The sequence below is a fragment of the Mobula birostris genome, chromosome 12 (assembly GCF_030028105.1).
Source record: "Mobula birostris isolate sMobBir1 chromosome 12, sMobBir1.hap1, whole genome shotgun sequence".
NCBI lineage: Eukaryota > Metazoa > Chordata > Chondrichthyes > Myliobatiformes > Myliobatidae > Mobula > Mobula birostris.
In genome coordinates this window covers 49,960,475-49,986,883 of record NC_092381.1, presented here as the reverse complement: position 1 = coordinate 49,986,883, position 26,409 = coordinate 49,960,475, and the positions used below count along the sequence as shown (strand labels likewise).

Here is a 26,409-nt window from a genome sequence, read left to right as displayed (position 1 = left end):
ATGAGCAAGTACTCTGCTGTCCTGAAGAAAACTCCAGGAGAGAAATGCAAGCACGAGCAACCACAAGGAGAAGCTCACAGATAAGACAGCAGACAATGATCAATCATTTCTGACTGATTAAAGTCTCGAGGAAGGTTGAAATATCAAGGCAAATGCGGTGGAGGGTGAGCGGTTCTTGAAGAGGATGCTGATTTGAGTCGTCGCCGTTGGAGGGGCTGCTGTTTCAAGTCACCGCCCTGGATCCTGATATTCTTGGAGATGTTAATGAAATTCTGAGATCTGTGGATTGGACTGTAGCTCAAACTAACTGCAGTTCATATTGGCCTCTTTCAGTTCTAGGTTTTGTTGTGTTCTCACCCATTCTTTCTTATTGCATATTGGGGGCTGGGGGTTTGGGTGATCTGTTAGTTTTCAAATGAGGGAGGGGTTGGGAGTGTTTGGAGTTGGCGAGTTTTTGTTTCTTTTTCTTTTTGTGTGGGGGGGATGTCTTTCAACTACTTACATGGTTTTCTGTAGTCTACGGCTCTCTGGAGAAGACAAGTTTCAGAGTTGTATTTTGCATACATATTTTGATAATAAAATGATCTTTTGAACCTTTGATTAATATTAAACGTTTACAAATCAGAAATTTTACTCAACAAGAAATTAACAAAGTCAGTTAAGTGAGATAAATACAGTAGATTCCAGTTAAGTGGGACTGGAATATATTTTGGCCCAATTAAACGGCTGCCATAATTAGCCGAAGTTTAATGGAAATAGTTAAAAAGGTATAAAAAACTCAAACTGCCATTTAACTGAGAACAACTTAGGCATTTCAACGAAATACAGAACAAATTAGAACACTACCAATACTACAATACTTTAAAACTGTGCATTGGTTTGTAATGGTTATCGACAGAGTAACTCATCCAGTGTATGCTGCCATATTCGTTTGATTGACAGTAAGTGAACAAGATCAGCACAGACAACGAGAGTAGTTTTTTTGGCTAGTGTAATCTTCTGATGGCATTTTGGCAAGGGTCTGAAATTTTTTGAACTCAAAATAAAAAAACAACAAAATGATCAAAAATCATTACTTTTTAAATCAGTGTCCGTCAGCCCAAATGGATAACATAACACAGAACAGATAACTGAGGCTATTTAAAAACTATACGCTCTATGCTTGGTGTAGTGTCTAACAGCCACATAAGTGCACGCAACTGATGCTAGTTAGAAACTTCTCAGCAACAATTTCTTGTCCTAAATAAGCTACGTAGTGTCCCAAATGAAGGAAATCCTGGCTACTATTTCAATTAATTATTGTTCTTTAAGAGTTATCTCAATAAACAGCTGACCTGATTAACCGACGGCCCAATTAACTGGAATCCATTGTATTTGAAACTAAAGGTTTTGGTCTGATAGATATTCGCTTCCTGGGCCAGGAGCCTCTTGCTTTAGCCAAGCTTAGCTTTCTAAACACAGCAGCTGCCACTTGTGAAGGTATGAATTAAAATTCCAATTCATATTTATTGCTTAGCTTCTGGTCATAAACAGGAGCTAGTCTTCAGTTCTTAAAATGCAAATGGCAAGCAACAATCAGTTTTAAGATTTAAAACACAGCTTTGCAAACGAACTCTGTCTATAGAAAACAGGATGTTGGGTCACTGCACAAGTTTTATTGTTGAAGGGATGCAGTATAAGACAAAGGTTTATTTAATTTGGCTTCTTTCAAAACAGACGACACTGGCTGAGTTGTTTAGTTCGTGGAAGCTTGCAGAACATATGGAGATAATCACTTAGCATAAAAAATAACTGATCTATTAATGTTGAAAGGTTCATGTGCTCAGAGAAGATAGCTTTAGAGCATTAATTGTGGGTAGCTGTAACTGTGTCTCCAAAAAGTTTTTAGACCGTGAAAAGGGTATCTGAGGAAATATCATATTTGTGTGAAGTCACCCAAGTGGCAAAGGAACTATATAAATTTAGAGCACAGTTCAAGCTTATTACAAATGGGATAAGGAACATCATAAAATATGGAAGAAACATGGGGTGAATAGAGTCCATCCCCCTGCCTTTGATTTCTGTGATGGACAACTGGTTCATTTGCAACTTGGAGATAGGTCTTCTTAGCTTATAGGAATTATACCTGTGTTTTGAAAATCCTTGTGTTTTACAAATTATTTTTATATTTTTAAAATGTTTTATAAGTTAGAAATCCTCTTTGAGTTGTAAATATGTTTTAAAAATGAATGCTGTTTAGATTTAAACAACATTTAAGGTACATTTTAGCTGGAAGAATCCTTTCCTTGGTAGGGAAAAGGACCCACCACTCAAATCGTGGGTATTGTCATTTAAGCTTGCCATGGAGAATAGAGAAACTAGTCTTTGAAAACTGGGCAGTTGCAATATAACCACCCTTTAGTGAAGGTAATTGTAGCTACTTATATTGGATAGGGCTTAAGGTCTTAGCCTGAGTTTAGAAATTTTTGGTCAGCAAATCCACTATCATCACAATGGTTGGAAACCTTTTCAAATCTTTAGTATATTAGTTGTGTCTACATTCCTGTGGATTCTGTTAATATTAAAATCAGGTAGAATTTGGATCCAACTGACAATTCTCTCTGGATACAGCTTTGCCCCATTTACCACAGCTAGAGAGGCATGTGGAGCTGGTTATATAACTGGGGTTTGACATGAGTTTACTGCCCTGAGCAAGAACCATGATATCACTAATATAAATTCAGCCCTTATTTTGTTAGGAACCACTATCATAGTTGAACCTTTGGTTTGTAAGTGGTTGTCAATCAGATAAATCTTTTCTGGGAGAATATTATTGACTTTTTCTTTAAGTTAACAAAAACATTTCCTTCTAGGGTAATTGAATGACTAAAGGTAACTCACCATCTCCGCCAAGAGCCTTCTTTGTAAATTCAACCACAAAAGGATTACATCCAAATTTTTCATTTCACTTCAATAGTTTCTTAATGTCTATATGTTGTAAGAATTTAGCAACATGATGGAAAGCAAATATTTTTCTCGGAGCAGAAACAAAACCCCAGTTATTAACCAAGTGCTGTGTTCATACAGTGTTTAACCCTTAATGGAAAAATGTGGATTAACAGCAAAGCAAAAATTGTATCTTTTTTTTTGTTTGTATGTCTGATACTGTGATGACCTCAATACATCATAGATCAAAAATACTGTATTTAACACATGATAGAAAACATGGGAAAAGGGATGGTGAGGAAAGCAAAGGAACTTTATATTGATGGCAAGCTATTAGCAACAGGGGCATGTAAGGCTATGATACTATTAAAAAAAATTGACCTTAATATAATTTAGATTAGGGACCAACTTTTCCTCAGTATCTAAAGGATCAATGGAGGTAAATCAGTGGTCTAGCTGTTTTCCACATTGGGAAAACCATATTCAGCACATGGTGCATATAAAACCATGCAGACTTTATGGAGAGCTACTACAAAAATTCTACTTGGCGCCCAAGTCTGGTGGTCATGAAGCAGAGGGACCCATTAATGCAGAGGGGATGGTTAAGAGTGTTGAAGATTGGGATGATCATCAGTATCTTAAGGTTACTCTGGGATAACAAAAGGGTGGAATTTATGATTAGCTAATCTCATGGTATATGTAGGTAGATACTTTATTGATCCCAAAGGAAATTACTGTATCATAGTAGCATTACAAGTGCACAGATATACAAACATTAGAAAAGAAGTAAGAAAGGACAAAAAATAAGTTACCACAAACAGTCTAACAGGAGGGGATCATCACTTCCCTGGCTATAGGTTGACTCATTATAGAGCCAAATGGTTGAGGGTAAGAATGACCTCGTATAACACGCTTTGGAGCAGTGCATTTGTCTTGGTCTATTACTAAAAGTTCTCCACTATTCAGCCAAGTTGGCATGCAGAGGGTGAGAAACATTATCCAGAATTGCCAGGATTTTCCGTAGGGAATTGAGTTGAAGATACGGTGATGTGAGACTGATGTTGGAATTGGGAAGGAGGGTAGTGTGTTTCAGCAAGTACCAAGATTTGAACTGAAAGAAGGCATTATGCTTACAATTGGACTGGGCATCAGGGGCTGGGGCACACTCCAACAGAACCCTTCAAGTTTGTTTGTGCCTTATGGAAAACTCATTCATGACTGGGAATGTGTGAACAGTATGAATGAATGCTGTACAGGTGCCAGGGATGTACCCACAGACATTTGGTGACCACTCTGCATGACCAGACACCTCCTGACTTTGGTACCGAGGTAACAGAACAAATTGTGAACTATAGGATGCACATGGCACCCTCATGCATAACTTGACTAGCTTTCCAACGAAGAACATAGTAAGCAATGGAATGTCAAAGTCAGATCATCTTTCCAGTTTTAATCTAGAATCAGTAATCCATATGACCAAATAACTAAAGGATGAACACTGCTCATCTGCTGCATTTTAACCTGGATATTGCCTTTCCTTTGATTCAACAGAAACATTTTGCTCAGAACAAATAAAGCTTTGTAGCTTATCCTTTTAATTAATTACAGGTTTATGAGTCCTCCTCTTTTGAGTGTATAGAACCCAAGGACCTCAAAGTTTTTTCATGCAGCACAATATTTATGCATGCCATGCTATAGAATCATTTTAAAAAATCAATTGCTTCTGCTTTTGCTCCTGCAGCAGCATTTCGCTCAGTAACAGCAATCGTGAGCTTACTGTATTAACATATTCTCTTGGATGCTTCTTCGGCAAGCCCTGAAAGGGATCAGCTTGATAAGGTTCTAGGCTGTAGAAGCCAATGTTTGCAACAGCCTACCTATCCCTCACTGCCGTTCTCAATCAGGTCTCCCACAGCAGTATCCAGGTGCAGTTGCAATATTGAACCTTCTAACATCAACATCATTTTGTCATAGGCCACAACCTTAACATCTCCTCGCCACAATGTAGTTTTTGCTTTGATCCTCTTGCAGATCTTCTAAGTTCCAAACACTCATTCCTGGCAAACCCCCATTCCCAAACTGATGGTCCAACATTTTCCTTCGCAACTGCCTGAGCCTCCCTCCATGGCAAAACTCAGGATGTACAGTTGCCTGACATCTTCTACCCAATCCATCATTGTACAGCCTTTGTGTGAGCTGAACATGCAAAGATCAAAGTCATTTTATTATCAAGGTACATAATAGAATCAGTAAAAGACCACACCAACTTGAGTTTTGAACCAGTGTGCAAAAGACAACAGGCAGCAAGTATAAAATAAAAAAGAAAGAATAATAAATAAATAAATACTGAAAACATGAGATGAAGAGTCCTTGAAAGTGAGTCCATAGGTTGTGGGAACATTTCCAATGATGGGGCAAGAGAAGTTGAGAGAAGTTATTCCTTTTGGACTTCCCATTTTCTACTTGGTGAAATACACATACCATCCAAGGATGTCAGCAGCAATTTGTTTTAAATGACTAACCTGCCTGGTGGTACTAATGAACTAAACGACCACTGATTGGTGGCACTGACGCCAATCATCATGAAGTGAATTGAATGGCAGGTAATGGCAGATTTTGTTTCGGCATTCAACACTATTGTTCCACAGACCTTGGCGAACACACTCCTATTCCTCATTCTAAATACACCTCTGTGTAACTGGGTGTTGGACTTCCAAACCAACAGACCTCAGAGAGTCAGGATGCACAACCCCTCCTCCGTCCCCATCACCCTCAACACAGATGCCCCCCAGGGCTGTGTGCTGAGCCCATTGACTGCATAGCCAAGCACTCAAGTAATCACATTGTGAAGTTTGCCAATGACACGACGGTGGTGGGGTTCACCACCAGCAATGATGAGATGCTCTACAGAGAGGAGGTGGAAGAGCTTGACGCCTGGTTCAGGCAAGTAACCTCTTCCTCAAAGTCAACAAGACAAAGGAGATCGCTATCTACTGCAGGAGAATTTGCACACTCACACTCCTCTTTACGTTGGCAGACAGCAGTGGAAACTGTCAGTAGTTTCAAACTCCTCGCATTGCACATCACACACAACTTCTGATGCCAACAGAACACATTCTACAGAATCAGGAAAGCTCACCAATACCTCTACTTTCTGAGGAGGCTGAAGACAGCCGGACAATTCACATCTATACTCACATCATTCTACAGATGCGCAATAGAGAGCATCCTAACAACCTACATCACTGTATGATATAGAAACTGCACCACAGCGAACAGCAAGGTTCACAATGGGTAGCTGAAAAAGCCCAACACATCACCAGCACCAGCCTACATGCCATCAAGGTGCCATTAAAGGGCCAGTAGCATCATGATGAATCCAACCCACCCTACTCATGGACTGTTTGCTTCACTGCCATCAGGGAGGAGGCTACATAGCAACAACGCCAGCACCACCGGACCCAGAAACAGTTACGTGCCTGAAGCAAGAAGGTTGATCGACACCTTCAACCCACTAACCCATCCCTCCAGGCAATACTACTTTATCATTTCATGTCAGTCACTCTTGTGCCCGGACATCCAATCTATGTATACAACCTTTCTTATGTATTTATATTTATTGTGTTTTTTAAAAAAAAATTACAGTGTTTTAATTTGCGCTGCATTGGGGCAAAGTAACGATTTTTTGTTCTCCTTTACACTTGTGTACTGGAAATTACAGTAAACAATCTTGTGTCTTAAAGCTATTGTCAGCAGCCATTTTCATGACTATTCAGAAATAATGCTTGAAAGCTCAGCACAACTGACAAAAGTGTATCTCATGCTACATATGTTATTATGGTGTTTTCAGTTTTGTTTCCTAATATGGTATATACGGAAGTCACTTGTTCTGCTGACAGATAGAAGTATTTATGTCCAAGATGTGTGTCCTAATTCTTTTTATGTTGTATTTATACAATCAAATTAGCTTTGGAAACAAATGCATTTTCTATTGTAATAAACACAAAAAAAATTTGGTAATGAGAGCATTTAGATATTGAAAGATTTGTCTTTGAAGTGGTGAAGAAAATAAACAAGCTTTCATCAAACAAGAAATCCTAAAATTAAAACTAATTTCCGATACTGAAAACATCGAGCTTTTAGTCCATCTGGAGGGACACAGGAAGCTAACCACAACAATCTGTGACATTAATCTGCATCATTACTAAGTGAAAAAAAGATAGCTAAGCAATAAGTTAGCCAAAAGATGGCATTAGAAATTAAACCAGTGACAGTAGTTTTGATAGCATCAGAGATTATCATCTTTAAGGATTTTAACTCGATAAATGCGATGCTCAGTGACACAAACAAAATACACTAGTAACACAGAGAAACAGCATATCAAATTCCTTAAGAGGAACATTGATGATGGTAGAGTGGTGGATGTTGTATGCAAAGTGGATGTTGTATACAAAGGTCGTTCATGGTAGGCTGAGCCAAAAGATTAAGGTACATGGGATGTGCAGACTTGGTAGATTTTCGGCAGCATGGTGACGTAGCAGTTAATATAACACAATTACAGCGCCAATGACCCAGGTTCAATTCCTCCACTGCCTGAAGGAGTTTGTACATTTTCCCCATGATTGTGTTGGTTTCCTCTGGGTGCTCTGGTTTCCTCTCGCATTTCAAAGACATACAGGTTAGTAGGTTAATTGGTCACATGGCTTGCTATTGGGCTGCACTGGCACATTGGGCTTGAGGGCCTGTTACTATATCTCTAAATTTTAAAAAAACTGTATAAATAAACTAAATAACTTAACAATTATTTAGTTGTAATGCGCTGTAATGTTTCACTGCTAAGGTAATGGTTTCTCTGTAGCAGTAATGTTTGGGTTATGATGGAGATAACAGGGGCTTTGGAATATGTGCTGTCCAATGAGAGGCATGTTGTTCTTCCTTGTGGGTCTGGAAGCAGGGATTTCTTGGTCTTTTGTCGTTGGGAAATGAAGAGAGCAGACGTGAATGGAAAGAGTTGTAGACCGGCGGACAGAGTAGACGCGGAGTGAGGGTCCGACAGCAACGCTCGGAGGAGGTCAATGTGGAACGAATGGATGAATCCGTGAGCTCCAACATGCACACAAGACTGTTTCATTAAAGTGGGCCCTTTTTCTTTTTATTTTCTTTACTAACCCTATAGTCAGAATAAGATTTATAAAGTTCGGTCGTTTAATTGCATATGGTGTACTGTCTGATAGTTTGCGGTTCGGAATTGTAACTGGGAAACACATTACGCAGCAGCCACAAAAAAATGAGATTTCTCAGTTTGGCTGGGTCAGAGGCTATCTTCCCCTAGACAAATGCATGCTGGCTGAGCCTGAGGATTACATAGTAACTAAATCAATTGTCTTCATCATGGAAGAAAGAGGATAGTTTTGAGTGTTTTTCTGACTAGAGGCTTGTGAACAATGGTCCTCCACAAGGATCAGTGCAGGGACCTCTTTTGTTAGGGACACACATAAATGACTTGGAGAAGGAGTCATGGGGCTGGTTAAGTATGTGTGCAGATGACACAAACATTGGCAGAGTTGTAGATAGTAACAATAGTTGCCAAATAATTCATCAGGATATGGAACAGATGCAAATATAGACTGAGAAATGGAGGTGTTGCACTTTGAGAGGTGAAATGCAAGTGGAATGTATACAATAAGTAGAATAACCCTTTAAAGCATTAGTATTTCCATTAGGAGTCTAGGATCCAAGGATTCATTACCTCAGGATAAAGGAAATGTCTTCTTAAAACTGAGATTTAGGAATATCTTCAGCTAGAGGGTGGTGAATCTGTGGAATTCATTGTCACAGAAACTTGTGGAGGCTAAAACATTGATATATTGAAAGAACTTGATTGGTAAGGGAGTTAAAGGTTGTGGTGAGAAGACAGGAGAATTGTGTTAAAAAAATCAGCCATGATTGTCTGCCAGAGCAGATCTGATAGGTTGAAAGGGAACGAGTAGACTGCACCCATTCTTCTGCTTATCCAGAGCACCTTTGTGCTCCAGTTGCACAAATTCATGATTCTCACCAGCATTCTGAATGCTTCTTTTCCACTTTCAGCAACTGTGACCCAGAGATTCCAGAGCATCAATGGGAAGGTACACTTTTTCCAGCAAGGTTTTTAGACACATCCTTGAACCTTTGTTGACTTAATCACATTACAAATTCTGTTTTACTCGCACCATTGTCATTTAATCTATCCTCCCTTCTATGATATATGTTAATAATTACCCCACCCCCTTCACCATGTAGCCAGCACCCTGCTTGGCCTAATATAGATAATGGACTGGCTTTATACAATGCTATTGACAATTGTATCCTCCAAGTCTTCATTTTCATTGTAACATTCAAAATGATTGTTGATACCTTCAAATTCTTTGTAGTTCCTAACTTGTTGAAGCAGTGAAATCATTTCATTTTCATTTCCAGTCACTTCTGGCATCTCCAACCTTGAATGCTTGAAACTGCAGTGAACAAAATAGTTCTGAATTGTCCTACTGCTTATTTCTTGCCAAATATCAGTGATAAAAAATTACTGCTTGTTAAGCACAAGCACCCGCAACTGTGCTATTTAAAAACTGTTTCCTCTAAGCACGGTGTAGTGTTTAACAGCTACGCAAGCGCACACGACTGACGCTAGTGTCTCAAGTAAATAAAGTGGATCCCAGTGATTTTCTCAATTAGTTTTTGTTCTTTAAGAGTTGTCCCAAATAAGCACCTTCCTCAATTAACTGATGGCCCAATTAACCAGATTCGACTGTACTCATTTTATATGAATATTGAAGCTCATTGTGAATGTTTACTGTGCAAGTGAAAGATATCATCGTATATATTTGGATTTTCAAAAGTTACTGGTGGCTAAAGGCAAAAACCATGATCTAAAATGAGCCATACTTTTATTATAGCCTCAACTGCTACAACTCATGCATCTGGAGGCCAGTTACCTCCATGGTATGAATCACTTCAACAAATACACAATGAATGAAAGGAAAATGATGGTTTTAGATTTTAAAAAGTGTGCAATTCATCCTTAAGAATCCAGAAAACCAAACAACATTGCAATGGACCTGGGCTGATGCTCAGCTGGTATGATTTGAACTATATTATGAGCACACAGAATTGTTGAGTTTGTTCAGCACAATGAATGAACCTGCAGTCATTACACAGCTGATGATGAACCAATAGAGTTACACTGCATAGAAATAAGTCCCTCAGCCCAGCTCAATCATTTTGCATACCTCAGCTAAACCCAAGAGCCTACATTTGCCCCTTATCCATTTATACTTATTTAAGGCCCATGTACCTCCTTTAAATTTGTAACTACACCAGTCTCCTGCACTTCCAAATTTAGGGATTGTATACAATACTTTGAAAATTGTGTATTTTATTTGCATATTATCCATACAATTCACACAAATAGAATATTACTCATCTTAAAATATCGATAACTTTAAAAAGAAAATGAATGGAGAAATACCTATTCTAAAGAGATAATCACTTCAAAATAGGACATTATTTCTTGAAATATGCAGCTATTCATAAAACTGAGTGGAAAGGACTGCAGAGGTTTTGATCCCTGTATTTAGAACATAAATTCAAGGGGAATAGAATATAAATGCTAGGAGATAATGCTAAGCCTTTATAAGACATTAGTCAGGTCACACTTAGAGTATTGTCAACAGTTTTGGGTATATAGCTAGGAAGTAGGAACATGGAGAGGAGAAGTTGGCGGCGCGACACAGCGCGCGCAGCCACTGCGGGAATGAGTATCTGTTACTTGTCAAGTAGGGTGCTGTGCGCAATTCTGATTTGATGGAGGCAGACGTGAGAGCGCGGAGGAACATCTGGTGAAACTTCGGAAATGCCTGTTTCGCTGCCGCTGCTACTGTGTGATCCGAAATCTCCGGATGGTAAGACCCCAAATCCTTGGCTTTGCTTGTTGCTTGGCGGCCAGGCCAGGGTTGAAGTGCTCAGCAGAGATGGTGCTCAGTGCTCAGTGTTGGAGGGCTGGTCAGAGGCTCGAAGTTTTCTGGCAGACTCAGAGGCGGCTGTGGTCGGGTGCTTCCAGGATGCTGTATCGGCAAGTTTGCGGTGCTGGAAGCTCATGGCAGGGAGAGTTTCTCCCTTCTACCGTCTGTGTGAGATATTGGGGCTATCGGGACTTTCAGACTTTTTTTTTACCGTGCCCATGGTCTGCTCTTATCAAATTATGGTATTGCTTTGCACTGTTGTAAGTATATGTTATAATTATGTGTTTTTTGTCAGTTTTAGTCTTGGTCTGTCTTGTGTTTTTGTGATATCATATTGGAGGAACACTGTATCATTTTTTAATGCATGCATTTCTAAATGACAATAAACGAGGACTGAGTGTCCTCATAATCTAATCTAATCTAATTTAATATCTCAGAAAGGATGTGTTGTCATTGGAGAGAGACCAGAGGAGGTTCATGAGGATGATTCCAGAAATCAAAGGGTTAACATATGGGGAGTGTTTGGCAGCTTTGGGCCTGTACTCACTGGAATTTGGAAGAATGTGAGGGGGAGGGGTGGATATCTCATTGAAATCTACCGAATGTTGAAAGTATTAGATACGGTAGATGTGGAAAGGGTGGTGGGGGCATCTTAATCTTCTGAATAAGCCTCCCATTAGGGAGCTTGTCAGATGCCTTAGTAAAATCCACGCAGACAGCATCCACAAGCTCTACCTTCCTCAATCATTCTTGCCACCACATCAAAAACCAAATCAAGTTAGTAAGATATGACTTGCCCTGTACAAAGCCATGCTGGAACTCCCTAATTAGGCCATGGTTTTCTAAATGTTCTTAAATCCTATCCTGAAGAATTCTCTCCAGTAACTTCCTTACCACTGGTGTGAGACTTATGTCTCTATCATTTTCAGACTTATCCCAGGTTCCTTTCCGAATAGTGGAACACTAGCTATTCACCAGTCCTCCTGAACCTAGAGGCGACATGAAGATATTGGCCAGCAAACTCATCTCTTGCCTTTTTCATTAACCTAGGGTGGTGGCATAGTGGCATCAGCGCTGGACTTCAGAGCGAGAGGTCCCGAGTTCGAATCCAGCCGGCTCCCTTGCACACTCCCCATCCGTGCCTGGGTTGAGTGTCGAGCTAACAACTCGACCTCGTAAAAATAAACCTGGAGAGGGATGGGCTCCACCAGGTTTCAGATGCCCAAGACACGACATACGATGAGCATACCAAAAAGCTTGTCATGACGAAGCCCCAACGACTCCACCAGGAGTTACAGGCGCACACACATATATTCCATCAAGTCCTGGGGACTTATCCACCTTAATAATCTTCAAGAGACCCAACACTTCTTCCTGCTTTACCCCAAAATGTCTTATTTCAACACTATCCTCCACACCCTTCTCCTTGGTAAATATTGATGTAAAATACTCATTTAGAACCTTACTCACATCCTCCACATCCAAGCAAACGTTCCCCCCTTTATCCTTGAACAGTGTTACCCTCTCCCTAGTTATCAAGTTTACACTGAGATACCGTGACCAGCTTTGGTGTTCCTGGTCGTGAAGGGGAGGGGAAAAGTCACTCACATTCCTTTCTTTCAAAAAGAGCAAGCACGCATAATGTCAGTTAAAGACAGCACTCGGTTGACTTAGGATACCGTTTTGTGACCTGCTAGCTCTATTGCATGAAAATTTGTAGGCATTTGTGGAATTGTATCTGAAAAAACTTGGAAAACATAGGAGGGGAGCTCTTCAGTGTTGGTAGAAACATTGAAATTCTCATCTGATGCTAGCAACATTTCCAAAACCTATTTAGATTTCCTTGGCATTTCAAGCCTTTCTAAAAATTCTTCTCTTTCTCATCATGAGATTTTAGAAACATAGAAAACAGGAACAGGAACAGGACAGTTTGCAGAATGTCTCTATTTTCACAAACCTCTGGGGCAGAGAGCTCCAAATAGAACAACATTCTGAGAGAAGAAATTCCTTATCATCTGTCTGAAAATGATCAATACCTTATTTTGAAGTTATGCCCCTGATTCTAGATACCCTCATTCAAGTCCTTTTCATAAAATTAAAAGATAATCAAGCATGATTTTCTAAATGTCTTGCTATTATCTTCTCAATAACAGACTCCAGAATAGATGCTAGGCTAACTGTTTTACTTTTTCCTGTTTTCTGTCTCCTCCTTATCATGAATTGTGGTGATATGTTTACAGCTTTCAATCCTCTGGGAGTTACTCAGAATTCAACAAAATTTAGTATATTACAACCAATGCATCCACCTTCTGTGCAGTCACTTTCTATAAAGCCGTTGGATACATAATATCAAGCCAAGGGATCTGTCCTTCTGCCCTGCCCCATTAATTTATTTAGTACTATTTTTCTAATGACAGGGATTTTTTTAGGTTTTTCATTCCTTTTCAGCCTGTGAAGATCTATTATTATTTGGATATATTTAGTATCCTCTATTGCGAAAAATGTTCTAAACTAAATATATAGAGTATCATCTCATGTTCTAAGGGACCAATGTTTACTTTATCTACTCTCTTTCTTCTCATTTAGCTATAGAAGTTCTCAGCATCTGTTTTATATTTTTGGTTGTTTACTCTCAAACTCTGTCTTCTCTTTCTTAGTAATTCTATCAGACATCCTTTGCTAGTTTCCAGAAGTCTTCCAATCCTACCCCTGATCTTTACCTTCAAATTAATGCAATTAATCTTCTCCTTGAAATTAATACAATTCTAAGATGTTTAATTAATCATGTATCCTTCTTGTATGCACCCTCTATTCTCACTAGAACATATCTTGGCCAAGATTTATGAAATACTTCTTTAATTATCTGCCAATGCTGATTTATTGACTGTTAACTTATTTGTCCACTCACCTTCAGCAACTTGTCTTCATACTATTACCACTGGCTTTATTTAGGTTTAGGACACTAATTTCATTCCAACATTTCACACACCCTCAAATTCTGTTTGAACATCTGCCACACCATGATCACTTTTGCTAGGGGATCCTTCACTGTGCAATCATTAATTAATCCTGACACATACTTGTCTAAAATAGCCTGTTTGCTGGTTGGTTCTTCAATATACAAACAATGTAGTACTTTAGGGAGCCATCACAAATAAGCTCTATGAAGTCATTTATGGGCTATCCTCGTTGTTTTAATTAAATTCATCTAAAGAATAATTAAATTAAATTAACATCATTCGTGCTTATTGCCATGCCTTTCTCTTAACCCCCATTATCTTTTGTACCAGTTGTGCATACACATCAGGAAACAGAAGCATTTCCACTGTCAACTCATAACATTAAACGTGATGCTTTCTCGTCCGCATTTTGCTGCCAGATTGCTGCTGTTCCTTTTAGTGGAGCCATTAGCTCATTCGTTACAAATTCCTGATGAACGCCAAAGATGATCTCTCATGGCAGATTGACAACTGAGAACCAATTTTGTGGTGGGAAGCCAAAGAGACATAAGGGCTGTATAGGAGTGACTTTGAAATGGTGCCAAACAGATCAGAAATCTTACTGAAAAGACATCTATAAAAGGACTTTATTTTGGGCCCCATAGTACTGCTGATGCTGAATTCTGAGGAAGTTTCACATGAAAACCACTACTGTCTATCTAGCATAGACAAGTTTCACATCATTCAGTTTGTCAATGCTCAGTCCAAATAAGAGATCTCATCAAATGACAAACGATGCGCTACAAAATTGAGATGTTCTTTTAGCTGACAAGTTCAATATTGAAGATGGACACAGACAAATCTTCCCAGTACTCCTTGAGAGTATCTACAGATTTCTTGTTGTTGCAGCAAGCACACCTTGTGATACAAACAAGTTTAAAAGTTACTTTTTCACAAATACAAACCACATTTCTTTACTAATCAGTGCCTTCTCTGTTCCCTTCTATTTTACTTCCCTTTGGTCTCCCTGATCACATATTTCCTCAACTTTATGCAGTATGCTGTCACAAACTCCTAGAGCTAAAATGTCCAACTGCATACCCTGAAACATTAATGCTTACAAGAGAGGCTGGGAACTGATCCTTGCTTTCAGATTTGAAACTTCATTAAACATTTTTAAATCACAAGACATGTGGACAATGTATCAATTATTAAAAAAACAGACTTTTAGTCTGTGGCTTACATTTTGTAAAAATTATGAGACAAACCACAAAACCGAGAACATTCCATTCAAATTCAGTTTGTAACTCTAGTTGAAACTGTCCAAATTATGACACTTAAAATGTTTCTTCTACTAGCATCCTATCGTTTATGTTGCAATTTAATTCTTGCTGTCGAGTTGAAGGCACAGTTCACCATTTACCTACGATTGTCAGTAACATCCTGATTCACTGATACTGATTTTGCATGCTAGGAAGAGCAAAATAGCTTTATACCTCACTACTATCCTTCAGTATCACCATTAAATAGTATGTTTCCCATTTTCTCCAGTATGGTGCACTCCAAATAGAAAGAACCAGGTGTCTCACAGAAATGTCTCCAATCTTCTAGAATTACGACCTATAAAAAAATGTGCACTAAACTTGCCTTTTCAAAAAGATATTTGAGATCTGAGGGAATGTCAAATGAACTTTCAACACCATCATAAAATTCCCTGTCCCTCTTAAATCTCTGCAACTACAATTCAAAGCCTCTCTTTTTATTAAGTAACACGTGCCTTTTAGGTATTAATCTTCTCCATCTCTTTCAATGTTATCATTTATCAAACCCCTACTGCGAGCTGGCACTAAGCCGCAATGAAATAGTAATTGATGTGTTTACGGGAGTCAACACATTTAGTTTAATATATCCTTTTGAGTTAAGTTAGAGTATCAAAGTCCGTCTCTATTTCTCAGAAGCATAATGTTGGGAAACATACGTTCTCTGTTACAGGACTGCATGAAAATATAATTCAAATATTTATTTGAAAAGATGTCTAATGGTCATAATTTCCTGGCTGCTCGCAGTTTGTGATATTAAAAAAAATGAAAATGCTAACATTGGCCCCAGTGCTAGTCAGTAAAAACTCAATCTGAAAGCCCTGAAAATCCCTAATAAATATTTGTGTTTGTGCACATCCAGAGTCCCTCAGCCATAATTGTTTTTTTGGCACTATTTTTAATTTATGGATTGTTGATTGTGATGCAGCATTTCAATGAAACATGGATAAACATATTTATCATTCAGGTTTAATATCAGTGTGGTGCCAGCAAATGGATTAGAATATATGCAAGTCAATGTCAGTACTATAAAATTACAACACCACATGTTCAAGTCTGATGCAGGCACTTTTGCCCATTACATCAAGGAGTGTTGGGGCATGTTTTTTCAGCCATACCTGCACAGTGGAAAGTTAATGTCCACCTTCAGAGGCATCAGTTACTATTGTCCTATCGATAGCTGAGCATTCAAAACTTGCTTTGCATCAGTCCCATTAACTTCACATAAGGGGCTTTACACCAGCCAGAGTGTGAACATGCAATAGTTAAAGCACCTATTCAGAATTTGCTGCAATTCATCTCCTGCTATTGGCATGAAGGAGTTCCTTCAATAACTTCATCCAGATAATATTGTGGAACTTAAAGCAGAAGCAGAGCTCCCATAGCATAATTATTATTTGTTAGGATATAGGGAATGCTTTATTTTGCTTTTTGTCCCCGCTTAGGATTTTAAATTAACTAAAAACTGTTATGCTATGTGCATACCACGCTTACAAATATCTACCAGATTAATTTAATGTGTTGCCAGAAATTACTTTTTCCAATCTACCTCAAGCTTTCCTTTGAAAGCCACTGAATTAATATTAATGAGAAGACAAGTTTCATTTCCTTTCAATGCTGCCTGACAGGAAATTCCCTGTGTGATTTGCAAAGGCAGAACATTTCATCACATATATGCGTTTGCTTTTTGAAATTAGCAGCCAACTTTTCCACTAGAAAAAATACTGCAAAACTTAGAAAGAATTCACAGGACGACTGGGAAGATAAAATTTTGCAGTTTATTTTGAGGTCTTTTGAAAAACTGTTTCTTTCCTCTTAGTATCTCAGTATTGCATAAAAGTTCCTTAGATAATGCACATTGTTTAGGGGAAGACATAAAGCACAATAAAGCAGTCAACCTAGGTAGTAGCAGGTCCAGCAAATATTGGCTCCTGATGTGAATGTGAATATCCTTGTAGTTTCTCTCTCAAAAACACCTATTCTTGGGCGTTTCTGTGAGGATTGCTGTTTCTCTGATGAAACAGAGTGCTAGCAATGACAAAATTGTGTTCCAACACTTAGTTAGGATGAATATACTGTGGTTGCTTGGTTTCCCCATTCCCTTCTTCAAAATTGCACCTTTCCAAAGATTTCTCTTTCTACTGACTTTTGGTACTCTGGGGAGGATGAATGACTTGCTGTTGGAGAGGTGTTCATATTGTTCAGAGAAAGCCAACAGACTGAGATCACTGAGAAGAATGGTGAGGAGTTGTGTCAGAATAGCAGCTTGGAATATCATCAGCTGTTACTAATAGCAACAATAGTGTTCAACACAGCAGCGAACTTTAAATCATCATTGCTGCTCAGGGAATTAATGATTACACCATTCACAAAATAGTAAGTCTGCCAAGTGCAGATCCTCCAAGGAAAGATGCATGGCAAATATACTGAGTAAATTGTGCTGAGGTAGAGAGGAACTGTTTCACTGCAAACACAATAATAACATTGAGCATGTTCTGGGACTCACCCTGACGAAAACCAACATGTTTTCATGAATATGTTACACTTCAAACAGACAATCTACTTGCTAGTGAGTGGGAGTAGCCCATTTGATCAAAATCAAATATTAAATAATTGCAATTTCATTTCACCTCTTTCCCTACATTTTCATTTCATTTTATTTCAATAGATTGACTTCAAGAAGTAATTCAATTTGGTTGACATTAGCAATAACAGAGTAATATCTTTTTTAGAGAAGTTTTTTGTATGAGTTCTTCAACTGAAAAACTTTCCTTCTCTTTATTGATTAAATAATCAATACCTATCAGAAGAATTATATTATAATAACGCCTAATAATAATACCTGAAAGTAGTTGATTTGAAAACCTTTTCTCAAATTAAACTCTTGGAGACAAGGATTATGGATTCATTAAAATGGATCTGATTGAAAGGGTGACCATCAATCGCTGTTTACTCACCTGTAGAACACAGCCATATGGGAGGGCTTGTTTAAAGAATAGAGCATTAGACATCAACATCACCAATACATGACCCTATGACTGCACATCTTTAAGAACTGGGAATGGACAGAATGACAAAGTATTTTCAACTATTTGCTGAGTGAGTCAAGACCCGTGAGGGATAAGGGATCATTCTACATACCTGCTCCAAATGCAAAGAAAAAACTTTTATCTGGGTTTGCCTCCAGAAGCTCTGTCACCCTCTTGCCCATTCTTTCATTTCTCTTGTAGATTAACTCTTGGCGAAAATAGTTGTCTATCTCCTGAGCTGTCACCTGCTCGTGCGGCGGAAGGGTGGTGTTGATAAAGTTAGGCAGCTGTGAATAGAACAAGCCAAGTGATTATTATTGTGAGAATGGCTGCTAGATACATATGACAGAAAATACAAAATCAAATGCTTTACTGATAAGATAAGATGGATTTGCTTAAATTGAGTTGAGGTGAAAGAATCTTTTAGCTGCTAAACCATTCTGGTAATTTTGACTTGTTTACTTTAAAGTGCTGTTGGAGTTAAAAAAAAATCTGATTTTCTATAAAATTATTTGGAGCTCCCCAGTCCCTATTTACTTATAAAGCAAGAAGACATCTTGCTTATGCAAAGTTGGAGGATCTCAGCTGAATAATCATTAGTGACATTATATTTGGGGGTGTGCATCAGAGAAGGTTGGGATGGCCCTTGGTGGTGATGTACCTGTAACCCACAAGACTCTTGGCCTAGATTAATCCACCATTTAGGCAAAATATCAGGCTGGATTAGCATTTAGCTGGATAGACTGCTAAAATCCTCAGGAATGGAAAGAACAAAGAGGAAGTTGAATAATAATGGTGCATGTGGTACAGTAAGTAGAAGGAAGTGAATGTGTCGCAACCCTCGAGCAATTCTCATTGTGGTGGTCTCTGACACAGGTAAGTTTAAAGTAGGCCCAAATGATCTGGGATAGTCATTGGTGAGGATTCACTGCCAGGAAATTGTCTTATGGCATTTTTATTATGGTTTTGCCCTTTGAAGAGACACTAAACCTCGATCTACGCATCCATTATGGACTGCTGCCTGCTATACTCACAGACATCCCACCCTGCAAAAGCTCATTTCAGGGAGGTAGAACCACCAATTGGCGGCAGACTTCCGGATTTTCCGGGAGAGGTGGGATGTCTGCAATAGAGTAGCTCCTTAGCAGCTAGCCAGCTAGTTTAAATAACGTTAGCTATGCTAATGAATGAATGACACCCGTTAAACTTACCTCAACATGTCTTTTACAGTCTTAACCCACCATGGGCAACAGAAAAGTCACTGTTGCAAACAGTGCAGCGAGCAACACTGTCATTATTTCTGATCCCTATTAGGCAGGGGTACATTTTAGTATAGTCTGGGGTGACGTACATTTTATATTTCCTTTTTTTGGAACACTCTGCCATGTTGCACGTTTTCTCTCTCTCGTGGCCGCTCTCGCGGTCTCTCTCGCGCTCGCTCTCTCTCACGCTCTCTCTTGCTCTCGTGGTCTTTTTCGTGTTCGCTCTCTCTTTCTCTCTCTCCCTCTCTCTCGCTCTCAAAAAAATTGATTTCCAGGACATTGTATATAATTTGCGGGCATCAGAGAGCCACTATTAATATGCGGGAGACTCCTGGAACTTCCGAGAGAGGTGGGATGTCTGTACTCAGGTTGGCAGTGGCGGTCACAAGCAGAGCCAGGAGAAAAGTGTCAGCACTGTCAGAGGGATCTCTTCAGGTTGCATTGAAGAGAAAGTGTGGGGACTATGTGGGAGAAGTGACTTAGAAGGTAGGAAATATAGAGAAGGTGGAATCATGGGAGGAGGATCGAAGGATTTTAGTGGCATATGAACGAACCCACTAGACTGTGGTGCAGCATGTTTAGGCAGGTGGGGTGGGATCCATTCAGGCTGGAGCTGAGCCAGGGGTTGTGATCAACGGACAGATGCTGCATGTTATGAATAAGCGGCAAGCACCATTCAGTTCAGTTTCTTGCCATTTTTCTGCTGAATGGCTTTAGCAATTCAACCCATTCATTAATCTTGTTCAGATCTCACTGATGTGTCCGGTTTTAACTTCATGGGCCAGGAATTTTGAAACCTGTACATTTGCTTTTCTCAGAAAAATAGAGATACAGGACAGTAGCAGGAGGAGTAGGCCTGCACCATTACCTTTACTGCCCTTTGTATCTAGAAATAGAACATAGAAATCTACAACGCATTACAGGCCTTTCGGCCCACAATGTTGTGCCGACCATGTAACCTCCTCTAGAAACTGCCTAGAATTACTTCACTGCATAGCCCTTTATTTTCCTAAGCTCCATGTACCCTATTAGAAACATAGAAAACCTACAGCACAATACAGGCCCTTTGGCCCACAAAGCAGTGCCAAACATGTCCCTATCTTAGAATTTATCTAGGGTTACCCATTGCTCTCTATTTTTCGAACCTCCCTGTACCAATCCAGGAGTCTCTTAAAAGACGTTATTGTATCCGCCTCCACCACCATTGCCGGCAGCCCATTCCACACACTCACCACTCTCTGCATGAAAAACTTACCCCTGACATCTTCTCTGTACCTACTTCCAAGCACCTTAAAACCGTGCCCTCTCGTGCTAGCCATTTCAGCCCAGGGAAAAAGCCTCTGACTATCCACACAATCAATGCCTCTCATTATCTTGTACACCTCTATCAGGTCACCTCTCATCCTCTGTTGCTCCAAGGAGAAAAGGCTGAGTTTACTCAACCTACTCTCATAAGGAATGCTCTCCAATCCAGGCAACATCCTTATAAATCTCCTCTGCACCCTTTCTATGGTGTCCACATCCATTTACTATTTACCGTATTTACTTCTTACTCCTTCAATTACTTGGCCTCCAAAGTCTTCTGTGGTAGATTTCTACAGGTTCATGATACTGGGTGAATAAACATTCCTAAACATCTTATACTATTTGCTAAAATTATTTCCATTGGTTTTAAACATTGAAGCCAGGGGCATGACCACTCTGCATCCAGCCTCCAGAAGTTGCATGTTATGAATAAGCTGCAAGCACCAATCGGTTCAGTTTCTTGCCATTTTTCTGCTGAATGGCTTTAGCAATTCAATCCATTCATTAATCTTGTTCAGGTCTCACTGATGTGTCTGGTTTTAACTTCATGGGCCAGGAATTTTGAAACCAGTACTTTTAATTGTGTCATTTGGGACAAAAGTTTTTGACTCCTTCGTTTGTGACATCGTCCCTATCAATATACACTCAGTGTCCACTTTGTTAGGTACAGAAGGTACATGGTCTTGATCTTGTTCATGGTCTCCTTCTGCTGTAGCCCATTCACTTCAAAATTTGACATTCAAAGATGCTCTTCTGCATACAACTGTTGTAACACATGGTTATTTGAGTTACTTGTCAGCTTGGACTAGTCTGGCCATTCTCCTATGTCCTCTCTCATTAACAAGGCCTTTTTGCTCACAAACTGCTGCTCACTGGATATTTTGATGCTTTTTTTGTACTATTCTCTGTAAACACCAGGAGATCTTCAGTTTCTATGACACTCATACTACCCCAACTGGCACCAACAATCATTCCATTGGTTAAAGTCATTTAGATCAGATTTCTTCCTCATTCTGATGTTTGGTCTGATCAATAACTGAATCTCTTGACCATGTCTGCATGCTTTTATACATTGAATTGCTGTCACATGATTGACTAATTTGATATCTGTATTAACACGCAGGTGTACAGGTGTACCTACTATAGGGCCACCAAGTGTATTCTTCTTTTTTTTTCTACCTTACATGTTGTCAAATCATTTGTTAAATTGACTAGTGTTCGAATGACCACATTCCATCTACTGTTTGGGTAAAGAAGTTCCTACTGAAGCAAACCTATTGATAAATCATCCTATCTTTGTGCCTGTTGGACCTTGTGTCCTTCGCTAGTGGTAATAGTTTCTTCATCATTACTCTAACAAGACCTTCCATCATCCTAACATTTTCTCTTTTTGAGAAAACACATCCCATCTGTTAACTGCTTTATGGATAGGCAGCTAACCCTGAAACACTCAGGAAATGAGATTCTGGTCAATTTCTTGTTAGGAGCAGCCGAAGCAGTCTGAATGAATATATATGTGTATATTAAAATTTTTAGTAATTTCTCATTCGGTTATTCTTGGTTTGAAGTACTTCAGTTCTGTCAAATTTTCCTTTAAAACATAACACTGATACTTAGTGATACACTTGGATGCATTCATCCAATCTTGCTATAAGTGCAGCGACACTGTATGGTTGAAAGTCACCAAGTAAGCAACACCAAAATCTGGTGGAAATTTGGAAATTTTATCATAAGGCCATAGTGCCCTGAACATTGTGACCCTGAGCTCTTACCTTCCTAAACACCAAAGCTGTTTACAAGAAGGGGATGAGCAGACTCTATTTTCTAAGGAAGCTGAGATCCTTCAATGTGTGCAGCAGGATGTTGGAGATCTTTTACCAGTCTGTTGTAAAGAGTCCAGGCTTCTTTGCGGCTTTATGTTGGGGGAGCAGCATCGGTACTGGTGATGCATAAAGACTAAATAAACTCATCAAAAAGCCTGGATCTGTCCTTGGCTACAACATGGATGACTCTTTTGAATTAGTGGTGGACAGGAGGTCACTAAGCAAACTGTTATCCATTATGGGCAATCTGGAACATCCTCTCAATGACCTACTGAATAAGCAGAGAAGTACCTTTTCAAACAGACTCATTCAGCTCTGCTGTCACAAGGACCATTACAGAAAATCTATCCTACCAAATGCAATAAGTATATACAACAGTTCATCTCTGTGCAACAGGTGAAAACATATCATAGAACAATAGTCTCTGCTGTATTATTTAGTACATTATTATTGCACATTGGTACACTATTGTAATATTATTACTATTTTAGACTCTTATCATTTTGTATTTATTATTAGTTAGCACACTGCTAGATGTGCTTTTAAATGTTGCTGCTGTAACGAAAGAATTTCTCACTTGGGATCAATAGTATTATCATTATTAAACAAATATAGTATACATTCAACACACATCAAAGTTGCTGGTGAACGCAGCAGGCCAAGCAGCATCTCTAGGAAGAGGTACAGTCGACGTTTCAGGCTGGGACCCTTCGTCAGGACGTCAGTATACATTTTTTAAAGAGGTTATAGTCCTTTCCTGAAATAATAAAACTACCCTAATAAGTACATTTGCTAAATGCAGTTGAGTTATATGTCAAAAAAAAATTATACTCCTGTGAGCTTTTAAGCTCAATATTATCAGACGCAAATGTAAATACTTTTCAAGAGAGGACTACAAAATCTATAGCTTTTGAGAAAGGTAATAAAAGTGATGATTTTAAAAGAGGGACCAAAATCCCAATCAAAGAGGATTGTCTTAAATAAAAACTGGAACTACTCTGCCACTTGGAATACATCTGTCGGAAGAAAAACAGAGGTAATGTTTCAGGATGAAGCCCCTTCTTCAAAACTGGGAAAGAAATAAAAGGCAACACACATAAAAGTTGCCGGTGAGCATCTGCAGATATCCTCGTGTTTGCGAAGAAATAAAAGGACCTTGTTAAACAATGGGGAGGGCGGGGGAAGGTGATGTCTCTGATACAGTGAAACCAAGGTGACCATGGGGATAAGATGTAAACAAGATTATTTGCTCAATGAGTGAATGGCAACAGTTAGAGAATGGGAACATGGGGTAAAGAACATAGGCTATGAAATACAGAGGGTCAGTAGGTCACAATGGAAAACTCAGAAAAGTAAAAAGGGTGAGAAAATAACAAACAAGCTGAGCCAGTATTATAGAAGGGTAGCTTATACAGACAGAAAACAAGTTACCAGCAGTTGTAGACCTAAATATCAAGTACACAAGACTGCAACATGCCCAGACAGAAAATGATATGCTGTTCCTCAATCTTGTAATGGGTTTCACTGTGATAGCAACATGAAGCCACAGACTGATAGATCAGAGTGGGAATGAGAAAGGGAATAAAAGTGGCAAGCAATGGGTACGTGCCCAGCTGGACCTATTGGGCTTGCCTGCAAGCTCCGCATTTCACATCTGCTACATCCTTTTGTCTGCTTTGTGGTTCACGTTAAGTAATTCCATTCAGACATTAACCAGATGACTCTGTTTATAGCTTATCCCCATGGTCACTCTGGTTTTACTCTGAGGCAACACACTTCTTGCTCCATTGACCTGCTCCTCAGTTTCACTGAGAGTCTTCGACCTGAAATATATTTCCCTTCCCACAGATGCAACCTGACCAGCTGAGCATTTCCAGCACTTTCTGTTCTTATTTGAAACCTCCAGCATTTGTAGTTCCTTTTTGTTTTCAGTATAAAGATAGTTACACTTGCAGAGAAGGAATCAGAAAGGCAGCAAAGGCCAGGCACAGATTGATAGACAGGGAAATGAAAGAATCCCAGGAACTGTCGGTGAGAACCTTATCGGTAAAAGTGATTGCAGGGACCAAAAAGCAAGGCTGTAAAACTGCATAAGAAGGTCTGCTTAGCTTGTTAGCTCCATGACTCTAAGTCATCACAATGTGACTAAGAAAGGATTAGTTTTCAGCGATGTACAGGGTGATAGGGGAGGTAGGGAACAGAGCAGAATAAAAGAGCACCAATTTGGTAATTTAGCACCAGTGAGGAAGGAAGCAGAGTTGAACATCTGACAATACACTGGGGCTCTGCACTTCTTAACTCTGCAGGCTTTGGTAGCAAGGAAGAGTTGTTGGATGGAGCGAAGTTCTAAACATGTACCAACTGAATCCTAAAAAGGAACGTCAACTCAGACCATGAGAGGCCTGTGTTGGGCACTTTCATGCCTTACAAGGCGCAGATTCGAAGTCTGTGTGGGGCGCCACTCCTTGCACAGACACGAGAGCAATGTGTGGTTAAGTGCCTTGCTCAAGGACACAACACGCTGCCACATCTGAGGCTCGAACTAGCGACCTTCAGATCACTAGAAGAATGCCTTAACCACTTGGCCACATGCCTAAAAAGGATGGAGTTGAATCAGAGGAAAGGACAGTTGATGGCAAATAGGCAGACAGCTAATGTTGCAACACTGTAAGAAGTAAAGTTGGCCTCCTCAGCTGTGGCAGGGCATGTGCAATATAACCTTCTATATGACAAGATCAGGTAGCATAAGCAGCAATGATCCATCACTCCAGGATGAGCTCAATACATTCTATGCATGTTTTGTTAGGGAGAACTATGACACACCCACACAATTCCCCACATCTCCAGATGTAATTTCAGTCTCTGAGGCTGATGTCTGGGCATCTTTTAAGAGGGTGAATCCACAAAAGGATTCTGGTCAGACAGCATACCTGAATGAGTACTAAGGATCTGCGTAGGCACACTGGATGAATGATGTATGGTCAGGTTCAACTTCTCACTCCTGTGGTCTTCTGTGTTCTCACTTCCATCTAGTTCAAAAAGGCATCTATTGTACCAGTGCCCAAGAAGAGTGTGGTGGGCTGGCTCAATGACTACCATTTGGTATTCTGATGGTTGTATCAACAATAATGAAGTGCTTTGAGCGGTTGGTCCTGATATGAATCATCTCCAGCCTCAGAGGTGACCTGGATCTGTTCCAATTTGCCTGGCTGTTCCCTCTGCTCTGAGTTATCTGAACAACAGGTATTCATATGTCAGGTTGATATTCAAAGACAGCTCAATGTTCAACACAATTATCCCATCAAATTTATTTTGAAGCTTCCGGGCCTCTGTATCTCCCACTGCAAATGGATACTCAATTTCCTTCGGTAGACTTCAGTCAGCGAGGGTCGGTAACATCTCTTCCTCACTGCTCATCAACACAAGTGCTGTGTGTTTAGCTCCCTGCTCTACTCCCCGTACATGAATGGTAGTGTGGCTAAGCACAGCTCCAGTGCTATCTTCAAATCTGCAGAAAACAGCTTGTTGTTGGACAAATCACAGGGGACGATGACAGCTTAATGGAGTGAGATTGGTCACTGGGTGGAGTGGGGCAGGAAAAGCAACCTCTTCCTCAGCATCAGCTAAACTAAAGAGCTAATCATTGACTTCAGGAAGAAAGAGGAGGATGAAGATGCAGTAGTCAACATGGGAGGCAGAGGTGACAGAATCAGCAGCTTTAAATTCTTGAACATTAACCAATCAGATGACCTGTCCTGAGTTCAGCACATAGATGCAATCAGAAGAGAAGTGTACTAGCCTCTTTCT

At 39.6% G+C, this 26,409-nt stretch overlaps 1 protein-coding gene across 1 annotated transcript in view; it reads right to left on the bottom strand.

Moving 5' to 3' along the window:
• Positions 1-26,409, bottom strand: part of trabd2b (TraB domain containing 2B) — a 425,448-nt gene that overhangs the window by 178,041 nt on the left and 220,998 nt on the right. Inside the window, exon 4 of the mRNA XM_072273776.1 lies at positions 18,325-18,499. Within this exon, the coding sequence (XP_072129877.1) occupies positions 18,325-18,499 (175 nt within the window). The remainder of the gene's footprint in view (positions 1-18,324; positions 18,500-26,409) is intronic.